The 27416-nt window shown below is 42.6% G+C and overlaps 3 protein-coding genes across 5 annotated transcripts; all 3 read right to left on the bottom strand.

Annotated features, from left to right (window-relative positions):
• Positions 1-435: 435 nt before the first annotated feature.
• On the bottom strand, positions 436-5973 carry LOC116254003 (protein yippee-like). 2 transcript variants are annotated; one of them, XM_050078039.1, is made up of 6 exons: positions 5662-5973; positions 5274-5421; positions 4343-4386; positions 1006-1114; positions 877-932; positions 436-795 (listed from the first exon to the last, which is right to left on the bottom strand). In XM_050078039.1, the coding sequence occupies exons 2-6, from the start codon at positions 5367-5369 to the stop codon at positions 705-707; spliced, it is 396 nt and encodes a 131-aa protein (XP_049933996.1). In that variant the 5' UTR covers positions 5370-5421; positions 5662-5973; the 3' UTR covers positions 436-704. The 2 variants fall into 2 exon arrangements, with proteins under 2 accessions (XP_049933996.1, XP_031484880.1); XM_031629020.2 differs by having other exon boundaries at positions 5274-5417.
• A 1258-nt stretch (positions 5974-7231) lies between these two features.
• Positions 7232-9238, bottom strand: LOC116253875 (chlorophyll a-b binding protein CP29.1, chloroplastic-like). The gene is made up of 2 exons (XM_031628850.2): positions 8578-9238; positions 7232-7866 (listed from the first exon to the last, which is right to left on the bottom strand). Exons 1-2 carry the CDS (start codon positions 9094-9096, stop codon positions 7543-7545), a joined length of 843 nt encoding a protein of 280 aa, XP_031484710.1. The 5' UTR covers positions 9097-9238; the 3' UTR covers positions 7232-7542.
• An 11640-nt stretch (positions 9239-20878) lies between these two features.
• On the bottom strand, positions 20879-25063 carry LOC116253817 (cytochrome P450 90A1-like). Of its 2 annotated transcripts, none has more exons than XM_031628764.2 (9): positions 24791-25063; positions 24338-24656; positions 24042-24191; positions 23675-23974; positions 22882-22968; positions 22588-22666; positions 21612-21718; positions 21311-21438; positions 20879-21163 (listed from the first exon to the last, which is right to left on the bottom strand). In XM_031628764.2, exons 1-9 carry the CDS (start codon positions 24991-24993, stop codon positions 21061-21063), a joined length of 1476 nt encoding a protein of 491 aa, XP_031484624.1. In that variant the 5' UTR covers positions 24994-25063; the 3' UTR covers positions 20879-21060. The 2 variants fall into 2 exon arrangements, with proteins under 2 accessions (XP_031484624.1, XP_031484625.1); XM_031628765.2 differs by having other exon boundaries at positions 23714-23974; positions 24791-25061.
• Positions 25064-27416: the final 2353 nt, after the last annotated feature.

Here is a 27416-nt window from a genome sequence, read left to right as displayed (position 1 = left end):
TTCGAGGACATCTCTGAACCAAAAGGCCCTCTTTTATGTCTTTTTAAGGTAAGCAGGTGATGAATTCACCCAAAACAAAAGTCATTTTAAGTTTCCGCCCGATGTTGAGAATGAGTTTAAATTCATGTTCGCACAGAACGAAAACAATGAAAAGGCTACTAAAATGTCCGACAACGACGTTGGGCTTCGCGTCTACGAATCCAAGGCATCGTATAAGCTTCTTTTGACGTGCAGATCAATATTCAACCAGAAACCGGAGGCTCCAATAAAGGAATTTTTTGTTATGATTTCATTGGGTCGTTATTCTGGGTGAAAAAGAAAGGAGGACTCCGGAGCCTGTGAACCAAAGGGATCAAATAAAATTCGGGCCTGACCTAGTGGGATAGACCTTTTTGAGGAGATTCAACTAACCTTCAAAGGCACGAAGATCCTGGGTATCAAGAGATGTAAACATTTTGGTGTAAATAGGGTTAGACATTGTTTTGTAAATGCACATTTCTCCTAGTATAGCTGGGAACCAGGCTTAAAGTTATGGCAGTTTTGTGGTGCTTGCAGACCAGCTACTTCCGCGGTATCAGCAAGATTTGTACAAAGCCAAAGCCGGTGGCTCCAAGTTTTCAGAGGTTAGACCATAGGAGTTGAAATTTGCATGTTTGCAATCTTAAGATGTATCCAAACAGTTGAGGACGTTGAATTCTAGGTGCTTAATATCCAGCATCATCTGCATCGCTCGCTCCTGCTTGTGATTCGTTGCCTCCCCCAAAGTTGGTTCTGTCGAAATCAACCACCTTCCTCCTGCTTACCAAGAATAAAATGAGCTAACTCCATGCAGCCAAAATCAGCATGGGAGATAGACAAGACAGGACACATCCTTACATCACCAATATGTACTTGCCCTCCTTGTACTTCTGAATCCTATCAGGAGCAACCTCCTGCCAACAAATCACTCACCAATTTATATGTAAGCTGGCAAATAAAGCATACCAACTAGTCTTGTGACCTTACATATTTCCATCCAACAATGGATCCACAAGCAATGCAAAATAGATCAGCAACAGTATGCAATCCAGTTGTCATCATTCGCTCAGCCTTCTCCCCCAGAGAGACATTTACACTATCAGAAAAAGCCAAAGTCAGAATAAGCATAGGAAACAAATGAATGCGGACAAGTGTCTCAAGACAACTACCTGACAACTGTTTTATTCAGTTAGACAAGCAAATCACGAATCAGACTCCATGAAATGCAGAATGAAGAATTGTTTCTACATTTTTTATTTTCTATGTGCATCAACTATCCTTATTGACACATGGTCTTCGTCTATCTGCTAAATGTGTTTTCTTTGTTCTACTACCACGCTCATCTAAAGAATAATAAATGGGCTGCATCTATAACTCCTACCATAGATGTCTGACTGAATCTCCTACTAGCTTTCGTTTTCACCAATTGGATTCGACATTTGTCAGAGCTTCATAAACAGGCTAGTCACACTAACTAAGATAAACATAACAAAAACATAATATCTCAGTTATAAAGAGCATAGTTAGCCTATTTTCTTGTACTAAGCTTAGCCAGACTGGCTAAGATAACAGCGTTAAAACATTTCCATAGAGCACAGACTAGCATTTTGCAAAGAACCTGAATATCATGGGGGGAAAAAAATTATTCTGGAAGAGAATTCCAGTAGCAGTCATTTCCTTACTCTCCAACAAAGTAAAAAGCAATCAACACTCAGGAATCTGACACTGAACTACAAAAATTCCCTTATTCAGGAATGATAAATCAAGATTACTGAACCAATTGCTGCATAGTTTTATACATTTAATGATATGGTACACATGGGCCATGGCACTTGATGCCTATATGACTTAAACCTTTAAAATGTGCTTACCAGCCTTTTGATGACTTTTATATATAGAGATACCTTTATATTGAAAGTAAGGTTGCAATTCTTAAAACGTCACATTTTTCTTAACATTTCACATGTTTTTTTTCCTTTAAGTGCTGCTTCTGCATTTAGTATTGTTCATTATACGTGATGCAACTTATGCATTATATATTTACTTCTTTAGGGTTGTTGCTTCCCGAACATTCTTGTGCAGAACCTTTTTACTTTTCAGAACCTAAGAATTCAAAAATGATCTCAGTATTATTGCATGATTCCCATTGCATACCAAATATTAGTTTACTTGTATTGATGCCCTGGAGTCAAAAGAACATGGGCGAGATTTTAGTGTTGGGAAACATAATGGCCCTCAAAAGTTTTTGCAAATTGCCTTGCCAAGTTCTAAACAGCAATAAGACATTACTAACCAGCTTTGGCTGTTTTCACTTTCTGAAACATTAAATCTAAACTTACGGGCAAGTTGTATATAAAATGCTTCACCACCAACCAGAAATGCAACTGTCAATGCAACCATATCCATAACTTCAAAAAAGTTCAGGTATGCTATGTGTTTCTTGCTAGGGTGCAGAGTAATTTCAAAAAACTTATGTCTATATATATGTATAACGAACAATAAGATTTTAAATACAGTCATCGCTCGCTGGAGAAAGAAGCAGCTAGTCAGATGCTGGAAATCAAAGACTGCTTAGACGCTGGAGATAGACGGCAGCAGGAAAAGAGCTTTCAACTTCGGTCAAAGGCCCTTCAGCATAAATATACACAGTGAAATTAAAAAAAAAAAAAGCACTAAATTTTGAGCAATCATGGACTCAGTCAAAATTGACTGAATCCAAAAATATGTCCACGTTACATAGGTTTCTTGATAATGGAGAACCATCACAGGAGATGCTGCAATGCCTTATGTTGGTTACAGTCCAATAAAACAGCTCCCACTCCTTACCATAGGTTTCTATTCTGCTTGTTGCTGACTCAAGGTTTAAGCACAGTGAAGATGACAAACACCACCACTGTCTTGGCTTCTCTGATGCTGGTTATGAAGTCTGAAAATTTTTATCACAATGAACACCAGAGCATCAAAGTGTCCAAAATCACTAACTGATCTTGATAGGCCACACCAAATATTGATTCTAAACAATATCACAACTTTCATCATCCTTTATGAGAATCTATTTCTATCCCTAAGACTTTCGGGTGATAGTAGTTTGACCTAGTCATCCACCAATGTTGCTGTGTGTAGATACATGTTTAGTGCTAGGACCACTAAGGTTCACTATGTCAGGTATCTAAGCTCCATGTTTCTGTTTTTAACATTTCAAAAGAACTTGACAGGTTTCTGCAATTAATATTTGCTATTTGGTTTTTATTCTGTTAACCAGATATTTGAGATATTCAAATCTGGTATTTTTCTCAGGTCAGTATAGGCCAGCTAATCCCACCTAAGCATTAGTCTCAAAGCGAGTCCAGTCATGGAATCTATGATAAAAGCAAATGCGAGATGTGTAAAACTGCAGACCTGTTTCAGTTTTTCACTTATAAATCCTGTGAGTTTCTTCTGCAGTACATAAGGGCAAAGAGGTTTAACCTGACAGTTCCATGAAGGCTGTTTTATTTTCAGTAGAATTCCATCTGTCAGTTAAAATATCATGCCTAATATGAAATACCAGGTTCAGCATGTAAGTTGGTTGCACATGAAAATAATTGCAGAATCGACCTTACTGGGTTAAGATTGTAAGAAGTTTTAGAGTTAGTGTCATAACTAATGATGATCAACTAGAACAAGTTACAGAAACCTAAGTCGGGCACAAGCTTGTATCATTGTCTTCATTGCTACACAAAGAGGATATAGAAGATCCACTTCCATTTTATCGTTCATTAGCCTTTAAAGTATCTATAATACCACCTATGACCTATCAGTATATTATGGAGTTCAATATGATAATATCCTTGTTTTCCCCTCATCTGCCCAATCTTTTCAAAAAAGTTGCAAGCAAAAATGCACATCTGCAAATTACAGAATCTTGGGTCACCTATGAACAAACAGGCAGAACACATACTATCTTTCAGGATCTGGGAATATCAACATTCAAAATCATCCAAAGAGTATACACGTCACATAGAACTTTATGCTGATTGACTAGACAGTGTAAAGGATCAATTCTTTTTTAAAGTATAAATGACAATTACTAAAACTGTATTTCTCTAAATAATGTTTGCAATTTTAGTATCTATGCCTTTACACAGAGCTACAACTTTCTCCAGGATACTGTAATTGACAACCATATCCGGGACTGAAGTCTTGAGATATCAAAACCTCAAGGTAGTGCTCAGGAAAATAAACCATTTGGATAGACAAGGTTGATGATGTACAAAAATGCCATTATAACAGTCCATCATATCAAGCAAGGAGAGACTGAAAGATTTAAATCAGATAAACTTACGCTTTGTTGAAAAGGTACGCCTTCCCGTTGTTGCAGTGGAATGTCTGATCAAATCACATAAATAACAACAGTTAGTCTGCCTACCGTCCAGTTAGCACTATGCGATCTAAGACTACTACAAGATCGCCACAGGAACTTAACAACTTTTCAAATTCAAGCATTTCAAAAACTTATCCTGATTAATGAAATATCAGAAATCGCCATAAAGTCCAGACCTTCATGATTGCGTTTTTAAGCTCAGAAAATGTACAACCAGAGACAAAAATGTGAAGGGAATGCCCCATGCACAGACTCACCACTGCTTAGTAAAATAAATTCGAACCATGAGAAAGGGATGGGCTTCCCAAGAGGACCAACCAACTAGTTGATACCCAAGAGGAAAAACAAATACACAACTATTCGGGGTATATTCTTCTGTTACTTTCTGGATGGCAAAGTTAAGACGATCAAAGATCCCACCAGGTTAAGATGACTTTGCAGTTCTAGAAATCTTGAAATTGCCAATTCTATATCATGTTTAATCTACACGAGCTACGGGTAAACAATCACGCGAATGGACATGTAACCACTAAGCTTCGCAATTTGAAATTCAGTTACAGTTCCAAAACCGAACGAGTCAAAACAATGCAGCAGAATAATAGGATCATCGGGAAAATGATCCCCGTCAATAAACAACAAAGGAGGGAAGCACTTAACAATCTACCACCACCATATAAATTTCACTTTGGAAGAAGACCAAAGAGGCAGTGAACAACAACAGCTTAGCGTGACTATTTATTTTATTTAACGCTAATTGATTATCAACCGGATAGTGGTGTCCAACCAAATGGATACGAGCGGCTTGGGAAATGGTGAGTCAGGGAAAGGGTGCTAATTTTCATCAATCTGTGAGGAAGAAGAGTATGGCGACAGGAAGAAGAAGCACGCAAACCTTGGAGATAATATCATCGACGAGGGCGAGATGGGTGTAGCAGTACTTGCACGTATACATTCTCCCATCAAGGTATGAGAGGTGTAGTCTCCCCATCTCTCTGTCTCTCGTTGTCTCTCTCTATCTCTCTCTCTTTCTGCGCCTCTGCCTCGAACCAACCAAACTATTTCTGTCACTTCCATAAGAAACTGAAGAAGAAGAAGAAGAAGAAGAAGAGCAAAAAAAGGATTCGTGCCGTATGCACGTATTGCATGTTTCTCTATTCAAAGGAATTGTAGAGATAAAGAGGAAACCGTCACACACCCAAATTTGGCCAGGTTATATATCAATAATCACAAAAAACGACAAGATTTTCCTAGAAGGCGTTTCAGTGACGAAGACTAAGCACCTTTTCCACAAACAGGAACCACCCATAGAGCAGAAGCTATCTGATTTCCGCCTCCACAAACATTTCCAACATTACCGCAAGAAGGTCTGCTTGGCTTCTTTTGGTTCAGAGTAGGTCATCTCATTAATGGTTTTATGACTTAAAACTTGCGATCTACCAAGACTACCTCGTCGCTGTGTTTAATTGTTTCATCAAGAAGCACAACTATTTCTTGATTCTTCTAGGGGATACGGATGTGAATGAATTTCAATAACACATGAGCGGGTGCCACAAGGGGGAAAAGCAAAAGGAAGGAAGGAAAATGGGTGGGTGGCGGTTTGTCTGTAGCGATGTACATACAAGAAGTAGATGCGCTGAGCGTGTGGGGCCTAAATTACTTTTGGAATCAGTCTCAGATGACTTAAAAGCCTATTGTTTTCCTTGTTCACCTGATCTCTTTAGTATCTTTTGGGAGAATATCTTCAGATAAAAGAGGTATTTGAGCGTTGGAGCCGAGAAACGGGTGGGTTCCAGCTACAATCACACTAAACATAAGTAGCTAGAATTGCCAACTGGGGGCCCTCCCGAGCTCTTTCTGTTTCTTACAATTAGTAAAATTAAAACTAAACTACAATTGTCCAATGGGGGCCTCCCCAGCTTTGTGTTTCTTATCATTACTAAAATTAAATTTTATATTCAACCAGCAACTGACGCGTTTCGGTTTTACCTCTCACTAATTGTGTCATCGTCCCAAACGCAAAGATTATTAAATTTATGTTCCTTAACTTTAGATCGGCCTTCAGTTTCATGGTGAAAGAAAATTAATCCGAATCCGGCTTCTGGTTTACCTGAAGATTTATTGTTCAAGGATACTATGACTTTTAGTAAAACGCCTCTCTGATTGTCAAAATCAAAGCCGCGTGAATCGACAAACAGCCTCTGAAATTTCACCACTGCTTTCGTCAGAGCTCAAAATTGAACTTTTCTCTTCTTGGATTTTGTAACAAAGAAAAATCGAGATGACCATCAATGGATGTGTCAAAGAAAACTTAAAAAGAAAAAAAAGAAGGCATGGTGAAAGAAAAGTACGAATGGGGGCGGAAATGAAAAGTCATGACAGCAAATGAATATACTTGGTTCGCGTAGGGGGGGCTGCACTCAAGGGGAAAATATGACTTGAATTATCTCCGTTTGTAATTTTCATGGATACGGATTCATATACCGGGCAAAGCCTCAACGTTAGAAGGGTTGGTTGCTGGGTAGTGGGTACTTGTCAATCTGATCTGCCACCCTCCCCAGTCCCTCCCTCCTTTCCTTCAGGAGAAAAGTTTTGAGGCGGTAGTCAGGTTTTTGGCAAATTGCGTGCACCAATCTAGTGCAAAAACTGATAACAGTTTGCAGAGCCCAGCTTCTGCATGGTTGCTGATCAAGAAAGAGTTATTTTTTCTAAAAGAAAATGAAAGAAATGTGGAAAACATTCGATGAGTGAGCATCGAACAAAGGCAGGAAGCAGGGGAAAGATCAATGGATGATTAATGAAGACACAGGGAGAGAGAGAGAGGGAGAGAGAGCATATTTATAAGTCAACAAATTAACAGAGAGGGCAAAGTCAAGAAAAACGATAACTAGGAGAAAGTAACACAAAGGAGCGAAACCACTATGTCTCCCCATTGGAATTGCACAGCAACAAGGAGAGGCAGCAAAAGCAAGGGCCAACGTAACTGACGCAAATGTTGAGATTTTCTGGATTTACATGAAGGAGACAACAGTGTCATGACGACGATACAGCAAGCAAGCAGCTCATATCATACGGAAGGAGAACTCTGATCCTCTAGAACCGCAGCCCTCTCTCTGATCACCTCTCTTTCTAGATCTCTCCCCACCAATGGTGAAATGAGTTAATTAAGAGGAGGAGAAGGTGTCGATGAGGTTGTTGAGGGGCCCCTTGCCGGTGGTCGCGGCCTGAACGGCGAAGCCCAGAAACGCCACCATGGCCAAGCGAGAGTGCTTGATCTCCGCCAGTTGGAGCCGCGCTTTCTTGTCCGGGTCGGAGGCCAGGCCCAGCGGGTCGAAGGGGCCCCCCGGGTAGACCCTCCTCTCCGGGTCCAGCTCCTTATTCCTCTGGAACTCGATGTAGCCGATCACGAACACCTCGATCCATATGAGTGTGGTTAAGGAGAAGGGGAGGGGGAGGCCCAAGTATGAGGACCCCTCCACCAACTCCACCTGATCAAACAAATTCATTAAAAACAATTACCAAGTTAAGGTCAGCAGCTAGCTAGCCTTATTCAATATACCCTTGTTGCCATGCAGTATAAAAATATAATCCTACGGGGTGTTCATTTTTCCAATGGATGGAAGAATCAGGACTCAACATTGAAAGAGATGGCGAGAAAATATCTAACATCTTCCCCCTCCTCTATCTATTATGTTGCTCTCCAAATGGTAGCCAGGCCCCACCAACATGTGCAAATAGCATGTTGACGGCAACATTTTTTTAATTAAGTGCAAATAGCGTTGAGAAGCTGATCACCACAATCATACACATATAATTTCATGTGTGGTGGAGATGCTTCCAGGCACGAGACATTCATGAACGCCAGTTGGATTACGGTAATTAGGCACAAACTTTGAAGGGAAACAGATAAAACCTTCCCCCTTTACAAGTTGTACATGTTATTTTCTCTTCAATCTTGGGTTGAGGCCAAGAAAAGAGGAAGGGGAGAAGACAAACTCTGCCTGCGTGCGTTGGAGCATTTCAAAGGCGAGGTTTAGGCAGACCGATCAAAGAGCTGCCATACCCTACACAATCTATCAAATATCAAATGTGGGACTACTTGTTAAAAGGTGAATGAAACAAGTTGGAGAAATCATGGGAATGGGACAGGATGGGGGCATTCGGCAACGTAGTGCTTAAAAGAAAGAGAGGTTACGTACTTTGCCGGCGTCTTGCCAAGTGACACCGGTGAGGGCCTCGACGGCAATGGCGCCGAGGGTACCGAGCATTGCCCAGCGACCGTGGATGAGCTCGCACTCCCTGAAGCGTTGGAGGCCGAAAACCTCGCTGTAGGGCTGGAACGGGGTGGACCTGACGTCGGAGCTCTCGAAGCGGGTGCCGATGATCTCGCCCGCATTGTTCTTGGCCAGGTTCTGGTCCAGCGAGTCCAGGTCGAACTGCAGGTACTCGACGGGCTTGCCCAGGCCGAAGGGGTCGAACCCTACGTCTCCCACGAGGCTGCCATCCAGCCACTCCGGCGGCTTCGCCCCTGGGAACCAGACGGGCCTGTTGGAGACCACCGTCTTCTTGAGAGGACCGGATTTCTTCTTCGGCTCTTCTGCCTTCTTCCCTGCACCGAAGAATCCGAACCTCGCCTGGAACCTGGCATTGGCTTGGTGGACATTGTGGAGGCGGCTGCCGAAGAAGGTGGACGTTGCTCCGGCGGTGGCCACAGACATTGTCACTTATATTTCTCCGTCCCTCCTAATGCTCTCTCCCGAGGGAAGGGGAAGGGGAAGGGGAAGGGGTGCTGAAGATGGTGTATAGAACAGGATCCAGAGACCTCATATCACCTGACCGTTGGTGCAGGGGAGAGCGTACCACATCCCAAGGCTCTCCTCGTCCAACTGCTTATCTCTGACTTGTCGCCCGAGAAGAGCCGCGTGGCACCCTCCTTGCATGCAGTCAGGCCCTCATCTCTGGGTGGAGCGTGTGGCCCATCTGCGGCGGCCGGTCAGGGTCATGAGCTGGTGTGTGGGAGTGGTATACGCCGGCTCACTGGTGACTGGTCGGACCCGGCGCAACGTAAAAGGTCACTGATCCACTCCTCCACACCTAGCTAGTCGGCAGGGCCGCTAGCTCATGATTCTTAATCTGTCGTATATGCTAGCTGATGAAATAAATAGATTCTTAATCTGCCATATTATATTCTAAGAGGAAAGAGCGACAACAACAGCAGCAGCAAAGTCATTGACTGTCAAGTATTCTTGTAAGATATTTTCGTTGGAGCCACGGGGTCAGTGGGTCCGTTAGTTCCCCCCTTCTCCAGCGTTGTTGGAGAAGGGCCGGCGACTGGCCCCTTCCATATTTTAATTCCTTCCTACACCTACGCACACATGCACCGTGGCAGTGGGGCCTGGCTTTTTTTTTTTTTTTGTCTGTTGTACGTGCGTTGCGTGTTTTCAGCTACCTAGCCAAGTCCAACAAGGGTCCGGTCCGTCTGCAGCGGCCATTCATATCCTTGCTCATATATATATATAAACAAACAAACCCACAGGCAATATTAGGTGGAGTACTGATGACAGATCTAAGCAGCGGGGGAACGGCTTCATTCATGACTCATGAGAAACCAACCGATGTGTTCAATATATGTAATTCGCAATAGCTAGCGTGGACCCAAGGCATTCCTCAGTTGCTTGTGGAGTTGTACTTGGTATTTGGTAATGCATTTCCCATGCAACTCCATGGATCCAGCTCCAACCATGTTCATTAATTTCAACACCGTTCGGAATAGATGCGCCACTAGCAGTTACAAATTGTTTTCCATCGAATGTGCATTGAAGCATGGATCTCTCTTACTCTCTCATAATAACTATGTGGAAGCTGAGTACAGATAGCATTTAAAATAATTGAAGAACCATTCATTTCACCATGATCCGTAAAAAGTTGAATCAATATTATACGAGAGCAGAGCAAATACCTAACGGTGAGGGGATCTTCTACTTGCCAAGAGGAGTGAAATGGAAGATGAGGCTGAGGGATGAATGTGACTGAGACTGGCTGTTCGGGGTCTTCGTCATTTCATCGTCACCCGTACGTTCCGATCAGATTCGAACAACTAACTTTATCTCTTCGCCCCCCACAACCTCCTAGACAAGAATATTCGCTTTAACACATACGGGTCAATTTCTCATGAATTTGGATTTGTAACTTTTGAGCTCGAACAAGGTGTCCTGCATGCGATGAACTAATATACTAAAGAAGAACCTTACGACGCGCCCTTCGCTAATCTCGGATCTCACATCTGAGATCAGCTCAGTTTTTCATATCTTATATCCTGTGATTTTGGAGTTTGGACCGCGCATAGATCTACTTTCGCAAGGATTTTAGATCCAACGTTTTGCTAGATGCATGGATTATAAAATGAATCTTTCATCCTTTGTAATCCATTCATGCGTCTTTTCATCCAAGGATCGCACGCAAGTCGGATCCTTTCCCATCAAATTAGAGCTCTATGATTTGATTTGGCAGTTAATAAAGGTACTAACTTCATGGTTTTCAAATTTAGAGTTCGGTAAAACGTCCCTTGCCTCTTATGCTAGTTCTTATACTAATATCTAAAGAAAACGCGCGCACTCTCAAGAAATCAAGACTTGCTAACATGACAGAAATGTGAGAACCAGACAGATTGCTCAGTTTACCTATAAATTCGCCTCTCTCTCTCTCTCTCTCTCTGTGTGTGTGTGTGTGTGTGTGCGTGTGCGCGTGTGTGCGCATGTGTGTGTGTGTGTTTGGATGTAAGGATGTAAAAACCAAAGGCGCCTCATCTAAGTTTTGCCATACATATTGACGACCCGTTAGAGATGATAGTATTTACTAAAGTTATATCAAACTTAATTTTGATCTCATATTTGTGTAAGCATATATGGTTTATATATATGCAACATAGCTGTCATGCAAATATAGCTTTTAGATATCGAAGCATTTTAAAGACATCGATGCCAAGGCCGATTTCTTATGAGAAATTATTTATGCTTTAGCTGTTTCTTCTTAGTTCATATTTGAAACCCACGGCCTGCTTAAGTTGGGTAATTCTCTCCCTCACGATATAATATAGAGCTTTCGTTGTGTATGTTATATGTATGCATGTATATATGTATGTATTAATTAAGCGATCTCTCTAAAGCACCTAACTTTGCCCTCGTTAAACAAAAGGCTGCAGGTAGGCATGACAGACCTCTTAAAGTGAAAAATGCAAATTATTTTCCTATATATGCGTGTGTGTGCGCGAGCGCGCAGACATACAATGAAATATAATATATATTGAGTTATTATTAGTTAATAAGATCAACTAAACCATTTGTGCTGTCCAGGGCTATGAGAAAACTAAGAGATTCTCGTTCTGGCTATAAATATGAAAGGAGGAAAGGTGTTCATTTATACGTAGCCATGCAACATCAACTAGGCCTGGACATCGGGCGCCCGACACCCGAAACTTGGGTCCGATCCAATTAAAATAATTTCTCTAAATATCAAATAAAACTTTTTTTTATATAAAATATACTTTTAATAATAAAATATGTATTATTATTAAAATAAAAAAAATATTAAAAAATAAATCATGCCGAATCGGACCCATCGGGCCTTCTGGTATTTTATTGGGCCTGTTTTTTTGGGTCCAATCGGGCTGGTTATCGAATACTCATCGGGTACTTGGCCCCATGCCCAGCCCTAAGAGTTCAGGACAGGGTGAAGAGAGTATAAGAATGTTGGTTATTATGATGTGTTCCGCAGTGAACTTGTTTGGCATAGTTGACAAATTCAAGATGCGAGTCTATGGCGATTTTAGGTGAGTCAAAGGCAAGCCAAGCGGAGTTAAGGGTGAGTCAAGTTCTACCTCGCCAGCCGCTGAATTTGTAGACATCCGGGCTCTCGAGTCAGCCTGGTGAGTTTGCCAGTTGTTTTGAATGCACACTACAAATTAGATGATTGCACACAAGATGACTTCACCAATTTGGTAACTGGAAAAGTGGGAGCTTAATAATGACTTTTTCTCCCCTCCTTTCCTTTCATGTAAAAATTAGAAAGATAACAAGGTGGACCTTTTTTTTTTTTTTTTGGTTGTGAGGTTATACTGCATGTGATTGAAAGGAAGTAAACGCGAGTTCTTGAGGAAAAATAATGTTCCACCCATCAAACGAGTCCTCAGTTCTTCCGATGCATAGCATTAGCACCCATCATGGATTTCATTCCGTGAGCCTGCTTAAAAAGTTTCAAGCCAGCACCAATGACGAGCGCACGACATAGCAACCATGACTAACAAAAACTGAGACAAAAAGTACCAAAATCAGGATTCCAATCCCTCCCAATGGAAATGCATTAGACTGGCTACAAGCCAAGGCCAATTCAGACTTGCGTAAGACATTTACACGGCAGGCTCAAGACCATGGTGATTTAATCGGCTAGTCCAGACTTCCATAAGACATCATTGTAGCAGAAACTGAGAGATGGGGAAAAGAATTGAACACTGCTTTGGGTAAAACCGTAGGAGAAAGAAAATCAAGAAATGGAATCTGTTGCCTACCTCAATGGACTGAATGAGCATCTGTCGTTTTCTCTCCCACGGCAGAACTATGCAGGCTATCAAACAACAAAAATGAACCATATTTCACAAAATGACCAACATTTGGTTACAACCGTAGGAGAAAGAAAATCACGACCAACACTTGGAAAAAGAATCGAACGCTGCTTTGGGTAAAACCATAAGACAAAGACATCCTGAAGAACTATAAGACAATAGTCAAAAACCATTTTCAACACCAAGCTTTGTCCAATTACCTGCTCTGGTGTACCTTTACTAACTCATGCATTTTTCCATGACTGTCAATATACGTTAGTATCGTTCGTTTGTCAGTTCGCTTTGTCCAACAGGAAGATTGTTTGCTCACGAACAACCCCATGCTATCAATATGGCGAAATTCGTACAACGTCCATGCTATCAATATGGTGAAATTCGTGGCAAACTGAAAACAATACGATAAGTTAAAGAAAATGGAATTATACACATCAGGAATGGGATCGTGGGAAATTGGCACTATTATATACATATGTTTTGTTTCAACAATTTGTATTCTGATAATTGAGAAAACAAAAACAGTGACAAAAGAGGACGAATCAAAAAATATACAACAAAAAAGTTGAATACAATACTTCAAATTTTCATTTCTACACCAACTGAAAAAGTTAGATGACATAAGTGTATGGTCAGTAGCTGATGGAACCTTAGTGCTGCAATTAGTTCACCAACTGCGGAATGAGTTTCTGGCCAAATCATGCTCAATGACAAATGAAATGTCTGTCAAGACCATATGATCAATAGTTCCAAAAACAAAAAATCCTAGTGACAAGAATTTATATACCAGAAACATTGCACAAAAAAGAGTGATGTTATTAAATTGTTCCCCACAAGATTCTCTCTGAAGAAGCTATACGAATGGAACAGTTTCCTCCCAAAAACTTGGAAAGGAAGGAATCCATTTGCCAATATATTCTGATAAAACAGGACAGGATAGAAACCACTTACCACAAATCTCTCTAGTACTAGTACAAGAATTCTCAGGTTGTTTTCCAGAACGGTTTATCAAAATCTAATATATATATAGAGAGAGAGAGTTCAGGTTCTGGGATGTAGCTGCATGATGCAAGAATATCAAATAGTCTCAAATATGATACTTCGATTCCCAACAAAAAAAGGAAAGGAAAAAAATCATTCGATGGCAGTATGGTATCTCCCATCTAAACGCTAAAAGAAACGTACATTTCTAAAGGTGCCCAAAAGAAAACAACGAAATTATTAGAGAAAACGAAAGTGCAAAACCAGAAAAACGACATATGCTAGAAAAAACAAAAGTAAAAAAACAGAGAGAAAGGAAGAGATTGAAAGAAAGAGAGAGAGAGAGAGAGAGAACTAGATGCAGGCAGGAAGCTAGTCCACTTTGTTGCAGTCAGACATCGCCTTGCCTCATAAAACCTCTAAAAACCTTGAAGGCTGATCGCTGAAGCGGAGCTGCTAGCTGCGACGAACTTAGGAGACTTTAGGGACGAACTTAGGAGACTTTAAGGTTGCATTTGGGGGCAAAAACTTTCGAAACGAGAGAGAACAAACAAACGGAAACTGAAAAGTGAAAAGAAAGTTTCCCGCCTGAGACAGGGTTTGGGAAACCGATTTTTTCAATTAAAAAGTAAATCGCTCGAGTTGCTCGGCTTGTTGTTCAGCCCTACCTAAAATCATCCGGAAATCATTCATCGGGACAACCGAGAAGTTGGCTCTTCCTGACCAACTCTCAATCTTCACGACCGCATCCCGGACTACTCCATGAATGGGTTTTGCCTTTGAGTTCACCGCCTTCATGCATAACTCTCCATTCTCAAGAGTGAGGCCTAATCTCCTCACTTCCTCATCTGAGACGAAGTTGTGCATGACACCCGTGTCTACCATAGTCATTGTAGGTTTTCCATTTACTTGAATCTCTAGATACATGAGATCATTGGAAGGTGTCTCTCTCACATTCGCTTTCTCTTCCCTTTTTAGGGAGTTCAGAAGTTAAAGTTTACTCATCTTTGGTTATTCTCCTTCATCACCTTGTGCCGCATTAGCAAATTGTCTTGAAGAACTTGCTTGGCCGTCTTTGTTTAGACGCTTTGGACATTGTCTATCTAAATGCTTACCTTCATAGAACTAGCATTTCAACACTCTATTTTGGAAGTTGTCATTCTTACGAAAGAAATGTTTCTTCTCGACCTGATGTTGGGTCGATGATTCATCTTTACGTTCCTATCGACCTTCTTTCTTTTCCCCATGGTCAGGCTTCTTAAAAGGCTTGAAGGCTTTTTTCCCCATGGTCAGACTTCTTAAAAGGCTTGAAGGTATTAGTATAGCTCTTGCGCTGGGTATTGGCCAAACATTATGCTACCACATAAGCGTCCTCCAAGGTTTTTGAATTACACCTTTCTACTTCAGATCATGCCCACAGATGAAGTCCCAAAATAAACCAGTTCAGTTTATCTTGTTTCTGCATATCTAGCACATCTAACATGAGTTTATAATAGGTCCTTACATCGTCTCGCAAGGATCCCGTGTGTTCCAATTCACCGACCATTGGATAGGCATAGCATGTCGCATTCGAGGGCATGAAGTAAGTCCTCAATTCTCGCTGAAAATCATCGAAAGTGTATATTGTGCAGATCCTCTTTTGAATGTCAAGTCGCTTTCGTTTCCACCATGCCACAGCATCACCCTCAAACAACATAGTTGTTGTTTTGACCTGAAGGTCGTCCCTCACAACGCGTTGCAGGTCCAGATAGTATTCCAGTTGAAATAAAAAATTGTCGATCACTCGACTATCTCGGTTTCCATTGTATTTTACTAGCTTCTGAACGACGACCGTTGCTGATCGATCGTCGTCTCCACCTACAGAAACTTGTCGTTGTAGTGTGTGGTTGTTTACCTGAAGTTCATTGACTTCTGCTTCAAGTGCAGTCACTGTGTCAGTGACCGATTCATGGTCATAAGATCGATCATTTGTTCTCGTGGGGTCTTCATCTCGTCTCTCATTCCCTCGAAGGACTCGACTGCATTGTCCAACGCTTCTTCATGAGTAGCTACTCGGCAACCAGCTTGTTCACCACTTCGGCCAGGTCTTCCTAACTGTGGGATGTGCCCATCTCGTCGGACTGGATCATTCCCCTGCCATTGGCACTTCGCAGATTGTATTGAGTCGTCGGGACGTCCTCTTCGATCAATGCTTATTGGCGTGTTGTTCTACACCGACTCTATAACCGCTTCCCCAAATTGAGCAGAACCTGGGGCTCTGATACCAGTTGTCACGGGCTGACTCATTCAGCCCATGCGGCACGACAAGAACCTAGTTGTCGTCAGCCTTCAAACCACCGAAAGAGGCGCAAAGATCGTTTTAGAAAACAAGTGCATAAAGAAAGCTTTGTGAATAAAGAAATCTCACAATGTATTTAACTTTAAAAACTTGTAGATTACGAGAGAGGTAAGAAGGGAGAATGATCTCAACTTGCTTACATAGCATGGTCGGAGCCTCTTATAGGATTCTCATGCCGACCACTCAAAACAAAGAATCCCAAGACATAACACTTAGACTGGTGAGAATGTACTCCCTTACAAGTAAACAAGCATAAGCAAAAGATTCAACATAAGCAGAGGAATGACAAACTGTTAGACACATGAGAATAATTATAACATACGTGTTCAAATGTAGCACATGTGCTACATCTTCCTCACGTCCCATCCATTAAGGCTACTTCTAATACCCAGCACACCACTTATAATGTAATGGGATATGAAATTTTCTTCTAAGTATCAAAAGTCTGACGATTGAATTCACATTAAACACATAACTATTTAATTAAACCCCACGTTAACGTCCCACAGGCGTACCATCGTTCCTAATCGCCAACAATGCAAAGCACATGGTCATGAGAACGTGGTGCATTTTCTTATGACGGGATTATAATGCGTTTGAAAGTTAGCTAGCACATATATGGGGTGATGCACATCCTTAGTAACTTCTGATGTCGCTCGGGCACTTGTCACCGATTTCAAATCATTTTCTCAAAAACACTATTTGTGATTTAGTGTCCGATGGAAAGGACGGCAACACGGTTATTTTGAAGATCGAAGTGAGCATGGCTTACTTACCTTAATTGGGCAATATATATATATATATACTTCACCATGGTAGGGATCGAAAGTGCGCATGTATACCTCTCACAAGTCTAATTTCCAAAAAGGCTTATATATATATATATATCGATCTGATGCGGACGGAATACCGGGAAGGATAAAGAAGCAAAACTGATTATAAATGCTTCCCTTCCTTCAATATTCCTTATCTATCATCACGGGCAGGCCATTTATCGCTCAAAAACCATCATTAAAATGTAATTCTGAAAAGGAAGAGGGCTTTGAAGGAAGATGATCAGAGGCAATCGATTAATGCATTATTGCGGGAGCGGCAGCAGAAGCAAAAAAGCAAAAGGTAAAAGGGTGAGTGGGGAAAATGCCAAACCGTAAATTCCGAAACGATGTCGGAAAGGAGCGCGCACGTGTTTGTGTCGTGTTGCGTAGATCTGTGTTTGGTCTATATGGAGAGATCGGATCCCTCTCTCTTTCAACGTGAAAGATCACATGCACACTATTCCGCCCGCTGTCTTTTTATATCTGCGGATGAGAGATCGATCGATTATTGTTACCCTTTTCTCTCTCTATTAACGGCTTTAATTTCCGTGTTGTTATCACTCTAGCAAAATATGTCGTTTGATTATTGTAACCCCTTTCTGATCTTTCAGTTCATGCCTTTAATTTCTGGTTGTCATCGCAGTAGGAAAATATAGCATTCTTGTTGAAATTTACAGTGAACTGTTTCCATGAGTTGTGGATCATAAATACCGTAACTCCTCTTCCCTTCTCTTAAATTAATGGCTTTAATCGGTTTTATATAGATATGGTTTCAAGTTTAGACTTCACGTGTGTAATATATATATATGCACACACACACACACACACGGTGAAATGCAGTGTTCCTGTGGATGAATAAGTCCTCCGGATCACGAGGCGAGGATCTCCCTCTACCTTTTCCCTTGTTATGTAGTATCTCAACTCAACCCCAGCTACTGTCTACTGACTACTTATATGAAAAAGGTCACTGCTGGAGATACGGATCCAAGATAGAAAGAGAGAAAATAAGGCGTCCATGACTATATTGAGCGTTGCAGGTACATTATACGGGTGTGGACCCTTCTTTTGTTTTCACCTTGTGCGGGTCAAACCCCCGCCAGCGTCTGTGTGCTTAGACTCTCCTTTTTTTTATTGTCAAAAGGAAATTAATATATATATATATATGATTCTAGATAATGCACCTGCTCTCTCTCCTTATACGTCCCTAGAGGGCCGTGCGATCCTAAAGGCATGATGGTACTGTGTGGGTCCTATGAGAGGAAAAAGAAAAGTAAAGAGGGGCTCGATCCGACGAAACCGGCGGCCCGTAACGTAAGATCTCTCACATTGTCGGTCTGATTCCATCGTAGCTGTTGGGCCATATTACAGCATCAAGTTGGGGCACCATGCAAACGCCGCGCTCGAGCCTAGGAGGCCATGGAAGGGGAAGACGGCCTTCGCTTGGGCTCACCTAGCTGGAAGGGGAAACTAAGGCGGTAACTGCTACGATGTATCTCTTGACTTCCCCATGATATAAAGGTACATGGAGGACAGAAAATCGGTAGCAAGGGGGGCCCTAGATCGATCGAAGACAAGCTAGCTAGCTAGCAAAGTGGACAAATAAAAAGTATATACTAGAGGGCGAGGCGGGGGCTGCCGGCTGCAGGACAAAGGTGTCAGTTTTGGCCGAACGTAACTTACTGGCCCAGCCACGGACGGGACGGGCCAACCGGCCCTCCTTCCTCGAATCCCATCTACTTTTCTTTTTTTGTTTTTTTTTTTACAGGATGACAGAATTTGTGGCAGGGCATGCGCATGGATGAGGGCATCCGACCGCTTTGCTTTGCTTCCCTTCGCTTTAGAGTATGAGCAAACATTTTATGATGTAAGATTGTCCGGAAGGGGGAGGAGGAGGGAAGAGTGGATGCATATATAGATTGGAGCAGCAAAGCAAAGGGAGAGGTAGGAAGGAGGGAGTGGTGAGTCGGAGCCGTGAACAGCACCGGCGGCAAGCAATGGAGCAGTGGCAAAAGGTGAGGCGGGATTGATGGGTACTTGACTTATGGGAGGAAGCTGGCGGTATTGGACGGACGGATGGGGCATGTCATGGAAAGCCGGCCCACCTTACCCTCCTCCCCAACTTGTGGTTGGTTGGTTGCCGGTCGTGGTGGCGGTGCTGCTGCTACTGCTGCTGCTGAAAGCGACGTCGCCCGCCTTTTCCCGTTCCTGCCAGCACGAACACACGTGCGTTTCACGTGTCCAGTTCTTGGAGTTGCTCCTCTCTCTCCTGTCTAATTAAGATTCACTGTCCCACACGTCCGCACACACACACATATATGTAAAGGAAGAGTACGAAAAAGAGGGCAGCGTAGCAAAAATTGAAATATAAACTCAACCAACTTAGACTAAACTAATAATGTGTGTGTCAGTCGATCGTTCTGTGAGAGGAGAGGGCAAAGTGAGGCGCCAGCGGATCGTTCGCGTGCGAGGGAGATGTAGAATCTGTGGTAGAAGCTAGCTAGAGTTGAGCTGCCTTTACATTAATTACATCGCTTTTAGCCGCTGGCCGCCCCTGGGATGGAGAAGGGGAGTGCAGCAGTAGGGAGGAAGAGAAAAGGGGAAGGATGAGCGTTGGTTGGAGGAGGGGAGCTGAGGGTGACGGATCGATGGAGAAGGACGGAGGGAAGGGGCCCCTCAAGTCTACACGTGCACACGATACTTTCCCTCTTTAATTTGCGTACGTCTCTCTTCTTCTATCACTGACATCCATCCATCCATCCGTATGCATTCATCTCCTCTTGTGAGCGATCGATGGAGCATCTCTAGCTGCGCTGCTGCCTCTACGGACACACATGCAGTCTGCACTGCACGCTACGCTCTTCATTCATTCACTAATTTATGAACCACCGGTTATGTTTGTTAACCACGCCATCCTTCCTATCTCCTCCTCACCACTTATTTTATTCAATCATCCCCTCCCTCTGCACGTCTTCACTTCCATCCACATCTTCTTCGTTTCATCGTTTGATTGATCAATCCGCTGCCCCTCACCGCCACGATACCTATATCTGTTGTACCCTCACTACTCCTACTCTCTCACTGCTGGCTACTTACTACTACGTCCCTCTCTCCTTTTTTTTTCCTTCTAACCTCTTGCCCCTTTTTTCTTTATTTGTTGAGTTGAATATTTTAGAAGCAAGCGTAAGTATAGACTTCATTATGACCCCTCGCTAGCTACACCTACACACATCTGACCGCTCATGTCCGATTTTCCTGACCCTTTTCCCATCGCTATTCATCCTACCGACTTGGGAAGAGATTAAGGCACCCTCATCTCCATGCACGTTACATATATATTCGACGCCCGCAAAGGCTCTTGGAAACTTTAGGACTCTCCTTGCCAAATCTAAAAATGTTGACGGTTTTATTTAAATGCCATTTTTTATAATTAAAACGTTGAAGAACTTTGGTTTCTTAACTTGTTTTTCTATCAATTGTACTTCTAACTTCTACACTTCAACGCCAAAGAGCCAAAAAAAAAAAGGCAGATCGAAATGGCATTATTAGCGGTTCGATGTTTCCCCCCCCCGAGCTGACATAGCCGTATGCTCTCAACTATTAAACAACCTATCTTTTAATACGTCGTCATGTTATTTTTCTTTTCCCATTAATCAAGTTCCTTTTAATGCTCTCCCATTCATCCGCAGTAATATATTTGCTTTATCGATCGAATGTGCAGCTAAGGAACGTACTTGGTTGGGGAAAGAGAGAGAGCAGAGAGAAACAGCTTCGCCTTGCTGCTTCATGGAAATTAATTACTACTAATATCCAATGTACAGGAGGGCTGACTGTCCGCAGATTCAAGCCCTTTCCCCTCAAGGCCACTTTCTCTCTCTCTCTCTCTCCCCCTCCTTCCCCTGCCCCTCCTCTTCCCATAAGCATTAATCATGGTTTCTGTTCAGCTGAGTTCGGAATTCCTCCTACTGACTTTAATAGGATAACGCTTCAGAGTTCTGGTAGTGGGAAAGAAGACCAGCTTGTCCTCCTCCGCCTCCTCCCATCTGTCAATGAAAACCATACATATAAGATGGAGACGGAGCACCCGCCTCCCATCTTCTCCTCGTTAGTCACTGATCTACCTGATTCCCTTCTATATACAGGATCTTCTTGCAGAGGGAATTAAAGAGAAATTAAAAATATTTAAGAACCTGAAAGTGGTGACGAGGTGATGAAGGAAGACGGAGATCTCAACCCGGGCAAGCTCGTGACCTGGGCAGAGACGGGGTCCCCCGCCAAACGGAGTAAAGATGCCGGCTTGAATGCCCTTGTGATCGCTCTGTTCATGTAAACAATCACAGACAGCTTGTCTGATCAGGCGAAATATGTCTTCTCAAGATGATACAATAACAAATGCCTAAAGAAGTGATGAGGCATTTCTGCATACAATATCACATCTTTGGAGCAACAAGTGAGGGAGAGAGGAGAGAGGGAGGTGCGCGATCCGATTACCTGCCACCTCCAAGGGTTGAAGGTCCGGGCATCTTCGTAGAGTTGGTGATCGAGATGGACGGCCCGGAACGAGGCAAACACCTTCCAGCCTTTGGGGATGGTATGACCTGATCTCCACCCGGAGTAGCGGATGGCAGCAGGAGAGAAGGAGCAAAACAGAGAGAAGAATGGGTAAATTTCCCTCATTCATTTAATTGCCAAAACTCTACCGCTAAGACTAAGCACCTTGTCGCAAGAACAGGGAATAAACAGAATGCATGCGCTTCTTACTTTATCTCATCCAATGCGAGCTACGTCTCCAAAAAGAGCAACTACTTAATCAAAAATATATTGTGGGTTCATTTAAGGGAAACATTTTTATTGTCCAGAGGATAGTTTTTCCTTGGGAAAAATAATCGACCCTCCTTGGGTGGGGCACCGTCCGTTGAAAGTTCAACCGTGTTTGCCCCCTGTTTGATTCAAAAACGTAAGCATGCATCGTGAAAGTTAAATGTATTAAACTCATTTTTGTCCACAAGTCTAGTGTCATTGGGAAGGAATCTACCCAAAGCTGGGCCCCTTCTCAGAAATTATGAGTCCACAAATAAACAGCTTCTAAAAAGCCGTTTTACAAAAAGGCGAAAAAAAATGAAAAAGAGGTAAAGGCAAGAAAAAGTCGTCCCTGAAGATACGATCCATAAGGTCGTCGGATCACGCTTCCAAGTCCTACATATATACATAAGGGGGGTCTCCATGTCCTCCTATATCTGTTTTCTTCACCGGCGTGGTCTATCAGAGGTATCCGGCCTGAAGGAAGAATACGCAGAATATCGAACCTTAAATGGTTCTTCATTTGAAAATTTCTAATCCCCAAGAAGGAAAACCAACTGGTCCTTTCATTCATGTACAATGGAAAACCAACTGGTCCTTTCATTTCATGTACAATGTTCACTTATATTCCCTAATATTTAATTTTCACAAAGAGGAAGCGCCTTACCTTTGACATGGACATCGGTAACGGCTCGTCGGAAAACACCGCCGATGATGTTCGCTACCCGCAAAGTCTCGTTGATTACCTGTTTTAATTTGTCTTTTACTCAACAATCAATGCAAACAAAAGGACGAAGGAGAAAAGCAAAAAGAGGCAAAAGGAAGCGGAGAAAGCAGAAGTGACCGATGTTAAGATAACCGAAAGCGACAGCATCGATCCAAACCAGTTACTGTTTACATTCTTTAATAAATACATTTCATTAATTAGTTTCACGAGCGTGTGAGAGAAAGAGGCGCATACGCATTGGGTGAAAGGCATGGACTTGTAATCGCTCCACGCCAATGCCTCAGAATCTTGTCTTCTGCGCCTGATTTCTTCATGTTCTTCCTGTTGAGAGATCATCAGTACAAGGTTGGAAAGAATCAAGAGAAAAAAGGAAAAAAGTTTTGTTGGCACCCCAAACACAAAGAGAAAAGGTCTCTTAAAAGTAAAAGCAAAAAGAGGAATGGGGAGAGTAGGCAGAGCGGTAATGTGGCGAGGCGAAGGACGGGGAAAGAGAGGTAAGGGGGCGGCGAGAATTGGATGGTTGACAAACAAGACATGGATGGTAGAGGTCTGTCACCTGCGTTCCTACTCCCTTGAGTTTTTATCTTTTTCTTTTCTTCCTCTGTGCTTCTCGAGAGACAGCATGTAGAAAACAGAAGCAGTTGGTCTAATCAAGTCCACTTCCCGAGCGAGAGAGAGAGAGAAAAAAGAAAACAGAGAGAGAACCGCCGAGGAGCCACATGATCAGGAGCAACTGGGGCCGGACGGGGAAGGCTGGTAGGTTCTAGTTTTTAGTTGTTGGCTACTTGTCCTTTCGTGTTCCATTAACGTGTTAAACAGACGATGGAAGCATGGGATCCATGATATATGAGAAGGATCAGTGGTTGTAGGCTTTATATATGAGAAGGATCAGTAGTTGTAGGTTTTCTTTTCTGTCCCTCCCAACTCGTGATCTGTTTTACTTGGTGCCCAAGGTGACGAATCGGCCGGCTTCATTCTAGCTATTGGGAAACACGGTAGAAGCAGAGAATGCAGGGGAGCTCACTACCACTAGCAACATGCACGCACACAAGCGTGGAGTGTCAACCTTCAGTTGCGATAAGGCGCGGGGATTGTGCGAAATGAATTTGACCGCCAGAGTCATAATCGTGGACGTTGTCTCGTAGCCTGCAACCAGAAGCGCCAAAAGGAAGTCCACTATCTCCTCATCCGACAGCCCCTCTCGTAAGAGAGCTTCCATCATGTCGTTCCGCCTCCTCTGCCCATCGCCTTCCTCCGCCTCTTCTCCCCGAACTCCTTTCCTCTGCTTCACCGTCGCTCTCAGAGCGTCCGCTGCTCTCGACCTCGCCTGCCAAAGCAAGACAATCTTCATCGAAATAAAACGTGGGGAGGAGGGAATTGAGAGAGAAGCGAACCTTGAGAGCTCTAGCGTAGGTGGTGAAGAATAGGGGGACGGGGAGAGAGAAAAATCCTTCGATCAGTAGTAGGTATTCCTTCCTCAGTTTTTCCGTCCATTCCCCTGGCTCCAAACCCATCATTTGTTTTACCGCAATATCGAACGTGATCTGCAATTCAACAGCCAAAATTTGTTTACAACTAAACCTTTTTACGGGAGGGAGCTGTGTCGTTCTTTCAGTGGCTGCCCATGACAGAAAGCAAACTGTAACAGCGAAAGGAGGAGAGAAAGAAACAAAAGGGAGACGGCACGCACCTTCTTGGTCTCGTCCTGGAGGAGGACGGTATCTCCCCAAGAGTCGAGGTTGAGACGGACAAGCCTCTCGATGTGGAAGAAGAGGTGATCCTTGATGATGGAGGAGTTGGCGAAGCTCATAGTGAGGGAATGCATCCGCTTGTGAAGGCTGCCCTTCATCAGCACGAGCGAGTGCCTCCCCAGCAAATTGGAGATGGAGCTGGGATAGTCCCCCATGAACAGCTTCCCTTCGTTCTGAAGGATGAAGCGGTTCACCTCTGCGTCCGTCGAGAAGATGGTGGCCTCCCCAAAGACGTGAGTGGTAAACAAGTTACCATACCTTCCATCCCACGACGTACCAGGACACAGAGGAACATAGACAGACAGACAGAGATTAAAATCTCCTCGTCAAGTAACGACGGGAACGTCTGTGGAAAAAAATGGGAGGGGAAAACATGAATTAGAATGACTCACCGAGCTCTTCTCTCGTCAATGAAAGGCTCGGGATTGCTGGACTTATAAGCGGAGATGAGTTTCAGGGTCTCGCCCAACAGGGGAAGGCCGAGGGAGCCCGGAGGGACGCCATCCTTCCCGCACCTCCTATTCTTGCCCTTCACATACAGCCAGAAGAGGACGTAGAGGGAGACGGAAAGCGCGACAACGAAAAGATCTTCCATCACTCTTCCTCACCTTTCTTCCTTCCCACTTTACTAGCCTCTCTAGCCCTCTCTCTGCTTCCCCCACCCTCCCCTCGGTTGCGCATTTATAGAAGATTTCTGTTAACCCCGAGATCACAGACCGGGTTTCCTCATTATTTCACATGAATCTATTTTGTGGTGGCAAGACATCACACACACACTTGCTTTCTCTCTCTCTCTTCCATGATTTACATGCACCTATCTTTTATTTCTGCGAGTAAGAAATGGACGGTACAGTAGAAAGTTGGAAACATTGCTCAAGCATTGCGAACGTTGAGATACAGCAGATTAGAGTATAGATCCCCTTGCCCCCAATCTACTTGAGTTACACGATTTCGTACCTGTTTATTAATTTTCTCGGTTTTGACATTTATATATTTAAGAAAAAGAATTTTACCAGTTTCAACATTTTACTATTAGTTTTAAACTCTACTCTTTTCTCTCACTTGCTTTTTTGGCCTTGTCCTTTTTTTCCATTTTTTTCTTTTTACGATCAACTTGTCATCTTATAACTGATGGATCTTTGCGAAGGAAAAAGCCTTTTATATATATATATATATATATATTAAAGCAATGTTGTAGAACCAGTCACTATCTTCCACGGGACAGATTTATAGATATGCATGATTCATTTTCTTACAAAATCGATACTGCGAACATGATCTTCATTGTCAAACTATATAAAGAAGACACTTTATATAGAACCACTCACCTTTTTGTACTGGATAGAATATCGATCGGTCACTATCAGTTTTTTATAATATATTTCACTCCTTTTACTGTAAAATCAACCATTTGGATGCTCATAATTCAAAACATTGGAAATCCGTACAAACGTGACATTTATTAAGATTTGACTAAGCTTTTATAGAAGTTCAATGATCAACGGTTAGAACTTTTTGAGCTTATCTATGTCCGAAAATGTGCTTTCATGTTGAATTCCGTGGTTTGCTCCTTGACGAAAAATAGGCACGTAATTAGTATTGGGTGAACCAATGGTCTGGTCTTGCTAATTTGTGTGTGTGCATTCCTTAAATTGTATATTCTCCTATATTTAATTATTTATTAGTGCCAACAATCCCACCATGAATTACTAGATGGAAGTACATGCAGTCAAAATGCTCCAACAAAAGATGAATATTTTGTTTCCCTAAAATTTTCGATTATTACTCCTTTGTGAAAATAGCCAATTAACTTTGCGCGCTCTTTTCGCTATAGGTATCCTAATAGTCGACGATTGATATTAAGTTTGTTCATAGAAAAATTTAAAAACCAATGTGGCACTTTGAATAGATAGTGCCGACAAATTCAACCAACAGTTGAATATTATTAGATGGAAGACACGTGCAGTTGAAATGCTCTTAACAAATTAAGAATGAATTCTCTTTTCATTTTCAATTGTCGTTGCTTTGCAAAAAGACCCAATCTCTGCACTCTTTTCTGGTATATGTACTCTAACTACAAATCTCTTTTCATGTAATGGTGTAGAATTTGGTGATATATAGCCTTTGTGCGGTAGAAACCACTCAAAACCGATGATAACATTATCCAACATTAATAGCCCTGGCTCTCTCTCTCTCTCTCTCTCTGGTTGGGCAGAGCATTGGAGCATTAAAGAGCGGGAACGGCCACATGGAAAACACTAAAGGCTGCTTTGAATTTCTTCATAGCCTCCAAACCAAACTCGGTCGAATCTCATGAATGTCAACAAGTTGAAGTGGCCGTATGTTTTGCAAGGCAGTTTCGATTGAGCATTCAAATACTGTCACAGAAATAAAAGCATGCAAGTTAGGTGAGACTCTAAATTAACAGGACCCACCCTCTCCTGCACTGAATTTTGTGGATGGGAGGAAAGGTATTGTGAAACTCAACTTGTAGTCTGAAGAGCTAGAATCAAATGCATGCTAGCATTCATCCGGAGTGAGTTGAGAACTTTTGGTTTAGATGCGATAAATTTGTGGATATACGATCGCATTGGCAAGTATGTGGCATGCACGATGAAGATTATGAGGAAAATGATGTTAATTGCAAGTGGGCACAGAAGAAGCATGTTGTGCTAGCTGAAGAATGACATACATATATAGAGATTCCCCCGACGCTGCCTGTCTCTCTCATTGGGATTTGGAGGGGAGCTGGGGGGGATGATGGACTGGTATCGTTTCATATAAAATTGTGGAGTGCGCGCAAGTAAACGGGAGGCTCGCACATGGTGGTTCTGAGGAACATGTGCCAGCATCTTTTGGAATTTGGTAAATTACAAGGAATCAAACAAAAGTGACTAAATCCACTCCCAACTGTCCTCTTTCTAAGCGAAAAAGTTGATGCCATGGAGCATGCACCACCACCCCTTCTTAATTAATTCAATTCCTCAACCATGATCGTGATCCACGGAGCAGCAGCTC

The sequence above is a fragment of the Nymphaea colorata genome, chromosome 5, assembly GCF_008831285.2.
Source record: "Nymphaea colorata isolate Beijing-Zhang1983 chromosome 5, ASM883128v2, whole genome shotgun sequence".
Classification (NCBI taxonomy): Eukaryota; Viridiplantae; Streptophyta; class Magnoliopsida; order Nymphaeales; family Nymphaeaceae; genus Nymphaea; species Nymphaea colorata.
Note: the sequence above shows the minus strand (reverse complement) of the source record. Positions and strands in the feature narration are given on the sequence as shown.